We start from the raw sequence: 12,826 nt of genomic DNA on the forward strand, positions 1-12,826 counted from the left end.
GGTTTTCCTCTAGGATTTTGCCTGTGCTTAGCTCCATTCCATTTGTTTTTTATCCTGAAAAACTCCCCAGCCCTTAACGATTACAAGCATATCCATAACATGATGCAGCCACCACTATGCTTGAAAATATGGAGAGTGGTACTCAGTAATGTGCTGTATTGGATTTGCCCCAAACATTCAGGACATTTGCATTCAGGACAAAAAAGTGAATTGCTTTGCCATATTTTTTTGCAGTATTACTGTAGTGCCTTGTTGCAAACAGGATGCATGTTTGGAAATATTTTTATTCTATATGGGAGTCCTTTTCACTCTGTTAATTAGGTTAGTATTGTGGATTAACTTGAAAGTTGTTCATTCATCCTCAGTTTTCTCCTATCACAGCCATTAAACTCTAACTGTTTTATAATAATAATAATAATATATGCCATTTAGCAGACGCTTTTATCCAAAGCGACTTACAGTCATGTGTGCATACATTCTACGTATGGGTGGCCCCGGGGATCGAACCCACTACCCTGGCGTTACAAGCGCCATGCTCTACCAACTGAGCTACAGAAGGACCACCCACCATTGGCCTCATGGTGAAATCCCTGAGCGATTTCCTTCCTCACCGGCAACTAAGTTAAGAAGGACTTCTTTATATTTGTAGTGACTTTTTTTTGTCTATTGATACATCATCCCAAGTGTAATTAATAACGTCACCATGCTCAAAGGGATATTCAATGTGACTTGTTAAGCAAAATTTACTCCTGAACGTATTTAGACTTACCATAATAAAAGGGGTTGAATACTTATTTTCATTTTTTATTAATTAGTAAAAAATTCTAAAACATAATTCCACTTTCAAATTATGGGGTAATTGTGTGTAGGCCAGTGGGAAAAAAATCTAAATGTAATCCATTTTAAATTCAGGCTGTAACACAACAAAATGTGGAAAAGAATAGGGGTATGAATACTTTCTGAATGGTTTAAATTTGTCTATTGCAAATCACTTTGACCTCGCCTGTATGTATAAGCCTTTATTACATTCAATGCCAGCGGGGGCACCAAACTCTGACCTATGACTTTTCCAGACCCTTATAGGACGACCAACGTTCGTCTCGCCCCCACTAGGGCTGATAATGTTGCCAGCTTCTGATTGACTGGCTGGCTGGTTCCCTAAGTGTTTGTTTGGTTCTCCGTTTTGCTGGCTGGCTGTCAATTTTAGGCTCATTTGTGATAAATTGGGCTTCTGCACTTAATAATTACACTAAATAGTCCCATTAGCATTTACGTTGAGTGCCGTCCATCATCTCGACTGGCAATCAGCATTTACTTATAACTCCCCACAGTAAAATCATTGCTACAGCCCCTGTCACACACACGAGTACAAGCCTAAATTGTCTATAAGGTCTCTAGTCTAGGCTATACACTAAGGTTTCTATATGTTTTAAAGGTTACATTGGTTAAGGTATTTCTATAAGTTTTAAAAGGAACTCATGGGTTTCTTCTGGCACCAGTTGAAAGGCGTTATGTTCTATATTGGCTGGTATAAGTTGCAGCTTTCTCAAATCCAAAGTTTGATTTTGGGTTGTCCAGTACTTTCGCACACCTCGTAATGGTTAGGGCAAATTGAATGTGGCTTTGCGGGTGAACATTCTGTGGTATGGATGATTTTCTTTATTTAGAGCCGTTCTGGGTGAATTGGGGCCTTACACTGGTGTGCACATGTGGCTATATGAGAGCGGTATTGTATCATGTGTGTGTGAGAGTGAGTGAGCCCCATTAGCTGACGCCATAAAGCTAGCTAATCTTTCTGGGGTCCAACACCAATTAACAAGACATTACAAACAACCACGAATCAAGACTTCAAACGTTCAACAAGTAGACAATACAGATAATTCAAATTCCTGACAGAAAAACAGAACGTATGAGAAAATATGGAAGTGTGTGTGTGTATGTTTTTGTGTGTTCAAACCACACGTCCCATTTCCTCCTCCTCATACCACACCACTTGTTGAACACAGTTGCCTTGCAATTCTTACCACACCTGCCATTCACAGTGAGCCTCGGAAACCCCCACCAGGATCACCCCCATTTCCTCTCATCTTCCTCCCAGGTAGATCACCCGTTCATGGGGCAGGTTGCTAATAAAGAACCCTGCTTCTTGCCAAGGCTTTAGTGTCAGCCATGCTGTGAGTGAGTGAAGTGCCCAGCTCATAGCTCATCACCTGCTAGGCCTCATCCCTAGCTACAACCTCCTGCCGCTGTGTGCCCCGAGCCACCTGGCCCATGAATAGCACATCAGATCAATAGGCCTACCAGTACTACCACAGGGTATCCTGACAGGGCTAGTCCGGACAACATGGGGTAGCCTAGGGGTTAGAGCATTGGCCTAGTAACCGGAAGGTTGCAAGATCGAATCCCTGAGCTGACAAGGTAAAAATCTGCCGTTCTGACCCTGAACAAGGAAGTTAACTCACTGTTTCGAGGCCGTCATTGAATTTGTTCTTAACCGACATGCCCAGTTAAATAAAGGTCAAATAAAAATGGAAACTAGGGATATAGGGCTGTGGTGGTCATGACATTTTTTCAGCTGGGGATTGTCAAGCAAATAACTGCCGGTCTCATGGTAATTGACCGTTAATTAACATCAACACATTTAGCACATTTCGCACCTCCAAAACAAATTCCTATTTACAAGCTGTAGGCTGCCTTCATCCACTTGGAATCAAAGTCACCCGACCAAATGACCCCCCCCCACACACACACACAGTCGAAAAACCTCCCCGCCAATCCCTCCCATCTCCACTGCCCCCCTCCCCCAAGTCGCTGTCCCCTCCAACCCAACCAAAACAACCACCCACCCAATGTGCCAACAACCAACAAAATGAACAAAAAAGAAAAACAATGCAAAAACAAAAGGCATCAAGGAAAAAACTCCTCAGCAAGGCCAACTACATGCATTTTAGTGTGTATGTGCGTTTTAAAGCGAGTGTGTGTATGCAGGTATACACCCTTGCAAGCACCTGCGCGGCATCAGCCTCAGGCAAACAGGCATGGGATGTCACAGCGCAGTGTCAACCCTCAGTGTCATTCAAACGTAATTTCTTAAAAACGTTCATCTTTGACCATCATTCTACTCCCCGCCAGGCAACTCCACTCCCACTTGTCTCCAGTTCCACATCCCAACCCTCAGTTTCCCTCAGCCCATCCCACCTATAATGCCTTTTGTTATGTTACTTTTCAGCCCTTTCTCAACTCCCAAAGAAATTGGCTGGACCAACATGAAGAGTTTGAGTCTGATGTGCCTTTTAGTTATTTAACTAGGCAAGTCAGTTAAGAACAAATTCTTATTTACAATGGACGGCCTACACCGGCCAAACCCGGACAACGCTGGGCCAATGTGACTCCCAATCACGGCCGGTTGTGATACAGCCTGGATTCGAACAAGAGTGTCTGTAGTGCTGCTTCAAGCACTGAGATGCAGTGCCTCAGACCGCTGCGCCACTCGGGAGCCCGAGTCCATAGGTCCATAGAATCCCATCTGCTAGTCGTGCATGTAAATCAACCGCTGATACCGAATTTGACCATGTGCTTATGCATCTCTCTCTGTCTATTCTCTTTTTGCACACTGACCAGTTGTTTACTACACATGATCTGATCTTCCTCAATGATGTCAACCCTTACTTAAAAATACAAATAAACAATTCAGTCATTGTAATGGATCTACTATGTCAAATTCCGTACTTTTGTCGGATGTGCTTAAATGTGTCATCTTACCAGCGAACAAGTTAATTAACTCTCATGGAATAACAAAGAACTTAACACAAGTCTCTTGACCCGTGTTCCTGACCGCAGCTGCTGGCTATCTGTTGACATGTGTTGTGTCCATGTGTCCCCTGTCCTGTCCCCTAGCCAGAGGACATAGGTCAGTCTCCCGTGGCCCCCACGTCGGACGGAGACAAAGTGGACCTGGAGGCCTTCAGTGAGTTCACCAAGATTATCACCCCTGCCATCACCCGTGTCGTCGACTTTGCCAAAAAACTTCCCATGTTCTCGGGGGTAAGGCCCTACGTGTGTGTATGCAGTGGGGTGTGTGTGGGTCGGGATGTGTCGGCCTTCCTTCTATCAGTTCTTAATACTGCCTTGTGTCTTTGTTTGTGTGTTTGAATTGAAGCCTGTTGACCTGAGTCTCTGAGTCTCTGAGTCTCTCCTCAATAATGAGCCTGCATTGTGTTTGGTGTTGACTTAATTAGGTATAGATTCTGTCGTTGCTGCAGTGTTGTTGCTACTAATGACAGTATGATTACTATGGTCATTAGCAGGATCAGCAGCCAACAAGTGCTCAGCGAAGTGGAGATGTTGTTTCCTACCTTCACCACCTGGGGGCGGCCCGTCAGGAAGTCCAGGACCCAATTGCACAGGGCGGGGTTCAGACCCAGGGCCTCAAGCCTAGGATAGAGAATAAGCAGTAGCAGAAGCGTAATGAGTCAAAAGAGCGCAAAATGGGTCAATGCAGATAGTCTGGGTAGCTATTTGGTTAACTATTTAGCAGTCTTATGGCTTAGGTGTAGAAGCTGTTCAGGGTCCTGTTGGTTCCAGACTTATCGGTATATCACTTCCCGTGCGGTAGCAGAGAGAACTGTTTATGACTTGGATAGCTGGAGTATTTGACACTTGTGCCTATGGCTGAGACTCGCGCAAATAGAGGGCCGAGGGGAATGGGGGGGGATTTGGTGATTCAGTCATAGAGTGCAGCTGATATAACAGAATCTTATATACAGACTTGGAACTCTACACACAAAGCCTACAGCACTACATTTGGGAAGTATGTAGGCTTACGTAACTATACTTTGAAATTCCAATCGATGGATGGAAGAGTGCCTTTAAAGTTCACTTTGTTTACATTCAGTAACAGTCTCTCTCGCCCTCCCTTCCTCATCCTGAAAACTCCAATAGCACAAACAGGATGCTAGTAGATCTTTCCTATCCCATTCTTCACCAAACTGATCAATGCACACACACACCACATAGCCCAGTGGCTTTTGAGAAGTCTACCAAAGAACTCAAAATTAGAACTGTTGTTATTTTTAAACCTGCCACTCCGAATACTGGTCGTTGTAGAATTATTGTATTGTATTTTCCATATAGCATTGTATTAGAATGATGGTGTTTTTTTAGGATCTTACTATTTGATAAAAGTCGGATTGTAAATTGGTCTATTGATCTAAATTCAGTCTATGACGGCGAGCAACCAATAAACTCTTACTATTACTCTCCTCCTTTTCCCTCCTCCCTCTAGCTGCCTTGTGAGGACCAGATCATCCTATTGAAAGGCTGCTGTATGGAGATCATGTCGCTGCGCGCCGCCGTGCGCTACGACGCAGAGAGCGAGACGCTGACCCTGAGCGGCGAGATGGCTGTCAAGCGGGAGCAGCTGAAGAACGGCGGCTTGGGCGTGGTGTCGGACGCCATCTTCGACCTGGGCAAGAGCCTGGCGCAGTTCAATCTGGACGACACGGAGGTGGCGCTGCTGCAGGCTGTGCTGCTCATGAGCTCAGGTGAGGACCGGGTCAAGGGTCAGTGGACAGAGGTCAATTGAGGTCATTCAGGTCAGATAGGATTCACGACGCGTTCCAAATCCATCTCCTACCACCTAGGCACTTTGTGTGGCTCTGAACGAACTATAACGTAAGAATAAGTCAAAGATGCTGTACTATTAGATGAAGGTAACTCGGCAAAAACCCAATTGTGATAAGTGTACCATATTACATATTGGATCGTTAAAAATACAATTTTTACATTATCTTGTAGTTTACCAATAAAATGTTCTGATGGTGACGTAGACATAATTGGTATTCATATCCCTAAAGATAGAAAAGAACTCACCACAACCAATTTCAATAGAAAGTTAGCAAAAATAGGCAAGATTCTGCAACCATGGAAATACCTGTCTATTTATGGAAAACTCACATTGATGAACTCTTTAGTCCTATCACAGTTTACTTACTTACTTAAGGCTCTGCCTACTCCAAACTAGTTTTTTAAAAATCATATGAGGGAGAAAAAATGACTCTTTATTTGGAACACTAAGCCAGACAAAATTAAACATGCTTATTTAAATAATGACTATGACTTTGTGGGGGCTGAAATTATAACATATTAATGCATTACACCTCTCACTAAAAGCTTCACTCACTCAAGAGATGCTTAAACCCGAACTGGTTCTCCAGTAGATTACTAAGAAAGATGATTCCTTTGCTCAAAAATAAAAAAGAGGCTTTTTTTTGCCTTTATACAGATTACAACTTCTCAGTTTTGATTATATGAAAATGAAACTTTGTTCAAAGTATCGCCCTTTCTTAAACACGCCGTACAAAGCTGGTTACAATTTCTATTTTATCTTCCAGAAAATACAGAACAAATATTACAACAAATATTATGGTTAAACTCAAATACACCGTTTTTTAAAATGGTATTATATTTAATAATGATATTATGAATAGGATTGGTGGAGTTGTCACACATGCAGCTATTGAAAATATATGGGAACGTTTGCTCAATCCAAAATCACAACCAACCGATTGCATGATTACTACAAAAATGGAGGAGGCAAGTGGAAGAGAAATGAAGGCTATTCCATGCGAGAAATTGACAAGAAACTGAAGATCTCGTACAACGATGTGTACTACTTCCTTCACAGAACAGCGCAAACTGGCTCTAACCAGAATAGAAAGAGGTGCACCACTGAGCAAGAGGACAAGTACGTTAGAGTGTCTAGTTTGAAAAACAGACGCCTCACATGTCCTCAACTGGCAGCTTCATTAAATAGTACCCGCAAAACACCAGTCTCAATTTGCCATTTGAGGACTTGTGAGGCGTCTGTTTCTCAAACTAGACACTAATGTACTTGTCCTCTTGCACAGTAGCGCACCGGGGCAGGTTTTCATCAAGGAGCTCTCTGTACTTTGCACGGTTCATCTTTCCCTCGATCCTGACTAGTCTCCCAGTCCATGCCGCTGCATGGTGCTGCCATCGCAGGGATGTTGTCAGGTTTCCTCCAGATGTGATGCTTGGCATTTAGGTCAATGAGTTCAATCTTGGTTGCATCAGACCAGAGAATCTTGTTTCTCATGGTCTGAGAGTCCTTAGGTGCCTTTTGGCAAACTCCAAGCAGTGCCTTTTACTGAGGAGTTTCTTCCATCTGGCGCTCTACCATAAAGGCCTGCTTGGTGGAGTGCCGCAGAGACAGTTGTCCTTCTGGAATGTTCTCCCATCCCACAGAGGAACTCTGGAGCTCTGCCAGAGTGACCATCGGGTTCTTGGTCACCTGCCTGACCAAGGCCCTTCTCCTCTGATTTATCAGTTTGGCCGGGCGGCCAGCTCCAGGAAGAGTCTTGGTGGTTCCAAACTTCTTCCATTTAATAGGCCACTGTGTTCTTGGGAACATTCCATGCTGCAGAAATGCCTTGGTACCCTTCCCCAGATCTGTGTCTGAGAAGTATTTGTCTGTAAAAGTCCTTTTGTAGGGAAAAACTCATTCTGAATGGCTGTGCCCCTGCCAAGCCTTGTGAAATCCATAGATTAGTGAATTGACTGATTTCCTTATATGAACTGTAACTCAATAAAATATTTTAAATTGTTACATTTATATTTTTGTTCAGTATATACATCTAGCCGTCCATCTATCCATTGATATACACTATATACACTATGTGATATACACTATATTGATATACACTATATACAGTATGTGGGTCCCCCCTTTGCTGCTATAATAGCCTCCACTCTTCTGGATTTCCCCTAGACGTTGGAACATTGCTGCGGGAACTTGCTTCCATTCAGCCGCAAGAGTATTAGTGAGGTCGGACACTGATGTTGGGCTATTAGGCCTGGCTTGCAGTTGGCGTTCCAATTCATCCCAAAGGCATTTGATGGGGTTGAGGTCAGGGCTCTGTGCAAGCCAGTCAAATTCTTCCACACCGATCATGACCAACCATTTCTACGGAGGCATTGTCATGCTGAAACAGGAAATGGCCGTAAAACAAACTGTTGCCACAAAATTGGAAGCACTGAATCGTCTAGAATGTCATTGTATGCTGTAGCGTTAAGATTTCCCTTCACTTGAACTAAGGGGCTTAGCCCAAACCATGAAAAACAGCCCCAGATCATTATTCCTCCTCCACCAAACTTTACAGTTTGCACTATTCATTCGGGTTCTCCTGGCATCCGCCAAACCCAGATTCTTCCGTCGGACTGCCAGATAGTGAAGCGTGATTCATCACTCCAGAGAACGCATTTCCACTGCTCTAGTCCAATGGCGGCAAACTTTACACCACTCGTTGTAAACTTGTGTGCGGCTGCAATGGAAACCCATTTCAATAAGCTCCCGACGAATAGTTATTGTGCTGACGTTGCTTCCAAAGACAATATGAAACTCGGGAGTGAGTGTTAAAACCGAGAATAGGCCATTTTTATGCTCTACGTGCTTCAGCACTCGGTGGTCCTGTTCTGTGAGCTTGTGTGGATTACCACTTTGCGGCTGAGCCGTTGTTGCTCCTAGACATTTCCACTTCACAATAACAGCACTTACAGTTGACCGGGACAGCTCTAGCAGGGCAGAAATTTGACAAACTGACGTGTTGGAAAGATGGCATCTATGGTCTAAGGCACTGCATCTCAGTGCAAGAGACGTCACTACAGTCCCTGGTTCAAATCCAGGCTGTATCACATCTGGCCGTGATTGGGAGTCCAATCATGTTGTATATAAAAGTACAATGAAGGTAGTATGTCAAATGTATGTATGTAACAAACAAAAAAATATATATTTTTGTCCTCCTTTCCCCATGATAGGCTAGGTGAAATTTTACCCTCTCTGTTTACTGACACACACCTTTTTCTCCCTCCCTCTCTCCCTCTCACCCTCTTCCTCCCCTTGCCTTCGGTCACAGACCGCTCGGGCCTCACGAGCAGTGACAAGATCGAGAAGTGCCAGGAGACCTACCTGCTGGCGTTTGAACACTACATCAACTACCGCAAACACAACATTCCCCACTTCTGGCCCAAGCTGCTGATGAAGGTGACGGACCTGCGTATGATCGGGGCGTGCCACGCCAGCCGCTTCCTCCACATGAAGGTGGAGTGCCCAACTGAACTTTTCCCCCCGCTCTTCCTGGAGGTCTTCGAGGACCAGGAAGTGTGAGTGGCGCCCCCCCCCGCTGCCAAATAGTAGGGTGGCGACTTGGGAAGGAATGGCTGTTTTTCTGGAGCGGCGGAGGGTTTTGGCAGGACTTGTGTTTCTCCGACATTTACGTGGTAAACAACAAACAACAGGCAACAACCACACACCAGCAGCAGAGGTCAAACAAACAATGATTTTTGCTTTTAACCAACCACCTCTTCGTACCTGTTTTGGGGAATCAGTTTGGCGGCCCTCCCTGTCTGAGCAGTCTTATCCAGTGGGAGTTGCATCCCTTTGCCGAGGCGCGCGCACGCACACGCACACACACTCTGGGTCCCTTCCCAGAGCCTTATCGGCGGCACCTCATTTGTCACTCGCCACTAGATGGTGATCTTCACAGCTTTGCACCGGTTTGAAATGATGGCAACCATGTTTTAAACTGGTCCGCTAATTTCAGTCTCAGAATTAGTGTAAAACAATAATTCAAGTGACGCTGTCACACACAAGCAGAGGTCCTGAGCGTGTGCCATATAGCGCCTACCATAGAGCAAAGCTACCAGTACCTACTATCATCTCCCAACGCAACTGAGCCATGAGCGTGATCATGTTTGAAACAAGCCAGGTGCTATGTTTATAAGTCTCCTTTAATTGTCTGAAATGTGTAAAACTACAGACCATGGCTCCGTATCTACCTTCAGTTCTGTCATTAGGCCGGTTCCTGTGACTCACACACACACACACACACACACACACACACACACACACACACACACACACACACACACACACACACACACACACACACACACACTGGGCAGACGTGCCTTGTCATTGCCTGTGCTGCTGGTGCCAGCAGTAGACCCTCTTATGAATGACAATTGAGCCCTTCTCTCTCCAAGAAAAGTCATCGCAGTGAAGGAAAGAGGGGAAGATGGAAGGGGGCCCACTGTCGGGGAGAGTTCTCAGAGGAGTACGAGTGAAAGAGAAGAGGGGAGGAATAGGATGAGAGAGAGAGAGAGAGAGAGAGAGAGAGAGAGAGAGTTAAATCACTGGCAAGTAGACTCCATATAGCATCCATATAGACTCCCACACTATGTCTGAATAGCAGTGAACAAGGCAGGCAACTCATGTCTCTCACACACACACACATCCTCACCTCAGAAACTCAAACGCCATGTTGACTCTACACATTGCAGTGATGTAGCCCTGACCTGCAGGGTAAGTTAGTCCGAGTTTGCGCCTGTGTGACTCAGCTCAGTATGGCCCCTCCAAGCTTCCATACTCAGTTGTTAGGGTAGCGGTCACTGAGAAAGGGCAAGGTCAATGACGTCTGCCATTTACCTCAAAGTGGGCACACCTTCAAGGCTGGGGAGCCGACATCGCTCCTGTGCCGACAGGCTCTACCTCACCTCTGGACACAGGGCAGCAGCCCCCAGCCTCCTCACCCACACACACACACACACACACACACACACACACACACACACACACACACACACACACACACACACACACACACACACACACACACACACACACACACACACACACACACACACACACACACACTCTTAAGGATACTCAACAAACACACATATGTGCATGGGTGGAAACTCATAAGCACACATACATTAAGACAAATCCCTCAAACACACAATCTCAGTACTACCACTCAGTTGAAATGAAATACCACTGAAGACAGGAGGGCCTGCCCTTCCCTATGGAGACCTCATTGGTTTCACTGACTTCTCTCCTCTTTTTCGGGGGAACGGGGGATGGTAACCATTACGTTCGGCTTTTCTCTTTTTTGTTATGTGGGACCAAGTGTCACTATTCAAATTTGGAGTCCCTATTTTGTATTTTTTTCAGTTGAAACAGAAGCCAATAAATCACACGCCGGAGGAAATGACATGTACAGTCCAGCTGTCGGCCCTGGAAGAGGATTGGCTGGAGAAGCGATACACCGCGAGCAAGCGGAGAACCCCAAGGTTACCGGGCCGTAGACGGGCGGTTTTAGCACTGTTGAGGGAACAAAAAAAAAAGCTCAAAGAGACAACCAATTTTCATTGAACGCTAAGCAGTAGTTTGTGAACGACTGAACGAGGCGGCGGGAGGGATGAATGGATGGATGCGTTTCAGCATTCCGGGAGCATGTGGAGGAACGCGTGAGGACATGGAGCCGAGCGTTGAGTGGGACCAGGATGGTGGGTAGCAGACGGCCAAGCCGAACTGCAGCAACCTCAACCGCCGTAGGTGGAATCAACCCGAAATCAACTGTTACCAGACTTCAGAGCACTCTAGTGGAGCAGCCAGAGCCCCCTCACACTACTGCAGTAGTCCCAACCCCTCTCTCCACCCTCCCCACCCTCATCAGCAACTATACAACCCCTAATCCTCAAACCTAGCTTCAAGTCCTCTGTCAGGCATGCCCCCTTCTCTGAGAGTCCTGGCCGACTCTGTATAACATAGGCCACTGGAACAGGGCTCCCAACTAACCATGTCACATTTTCAGTATTAAACCAACAGACCTCCTCCCCAACCCTCATCCACTCTGGGCTGGAGACGTCCCTGGGTGAGGGAGGGATGGTCCGGGGTCTGTTTGTCACTCATCCACTCTCCTCTCAGCATTGGTCTCCAAGTCTACCCAGATCCAGCCCCAGTACATACTCCTTCCCCTGCCCAACCACCCATTCACCCAACTCAATGTAGGAGGCCAACGGTAGGTCTGAAAAATGTACTCCAAACTGAATCCATGCCTCTCCCTTGTGAGACAAGGCTGGCCATAACCGCTCACTTAGAGCGGCGTTACCGAATGAATGTGAACGGCAAAGCAGCAATGGGAGCGAGTGAAGGAGAGAGCGTAAGGGAGCGGGACAGAAAGAAGGTGGGGGCATCAGCCCTTCCTTCCGTCCTTCGTATGGCGTGGGTTGGAGGGGGACCGTCGCCCGTGGTCAAAGCTCCGTTATGAACTCAGAGGACGGGGAGATGATCAGGTGGTCTCCCCCTTTACTCCCTCATTGAGGCAGCGAGTCCCCACCTTCGGGTCTCCATAAAGGAGAGCCACCAAATTTCACATGGAGACGATCGGCAACAGAAACAGAAGCGCCATTCAATGGATGCGGGTATGAAACCCCAAGCTTCGTTGACAAAGAACGAAGTGACAGAAGAAAAAAAAGGTCCTTAGCCGATTGGGTGTGTGTGTGTGTGTGTGTGTGTGTGTGTGTGTGTGTGTGTGTGTGTGTGTGTGTGTGTGTGTGTGTGTGTGTGTGTGTGTGTGTGTGTGTGTGTGTGTGTGTGTGTGTGTGTGTGTGTGTGTGTGTGTGTGAAATGGTTGGTTGAAATGCTGCTTTTACCCTCTGAGTTGAATTTTTATTGAGAAAGACATATATGATGATAATGATTATGTACCCAGAAAAGTGAAATGAGGAATATATGACTTTAAAAAGACTCCTGAACAAAAGTTGAACGCTTGGAGATCTTTTCCCCGTCATTGTATCTCAACGTTTTTTTTTGTGTGATGTTGATGTCATTCTTTTTTTTTTACGCTTAAACTGCTTTTACGTAAAAGAGAGAGAAAAAGAACAGCCGTAGTCACTTTTTGACCACGAGTGCAGCGTAACGTAGACATTTTCCATCACCTATAGTTTGTGTTGATAAGCCAAC

General features: G+C 45.7%; 1 protein-coding gene across 5 annotated transcripts in view; it reads left to right on the forward strand.

Annotated features, from left to right (window-relative positions):
• The window catches only part of LOC124039883 (thyroid hormone receptor alpha-like), a 207,164-nt gene extending 194,541 nt beyond the window's left edge, over positions 1–12,623 (forward strand). For all 5 annotated transcript variants that reach the window (XM_046356401.1, XM_046356398.1, XM_046356399.1 and 2 more), the window contains 3 exons: positions 3,898–4,044; positions 5,285–5,543; positions 8,934–12,623. In XM_046356401.1, the coding sequence (XP_046212357.1) occupies positions 3,898–4,044; positions 5,285–5,543; positions 8,934–9,184 (657 nt within the window). In that variant the 3' untranslated portion in view covers positions 9,185–12,623. The remainder of the gene's footprint in view (positions 1–3,897; positions 4,045–5,284; positions 5,544–8,933) is intronic.
• Positions 12,624–12,826: the final 203 nt, after the last annotated feature.

This window comes from Oncorhynchus gorbuscha, linkage group LG07, assembly GCF_021184085.1.
Source record: "Oncorhynchus gorbuscha isolate QuinsamMale2020 ecotype Even-year linkage group LG07, OgorEven_v1.0, whole genome shotgun sequence".
NCBI lineage: Eukaryota > Metazoa > Chordata > Actinopteri > Salmoniformes > Salmonidae > Oncorhynchus > Oncorhynchus gorbuscha.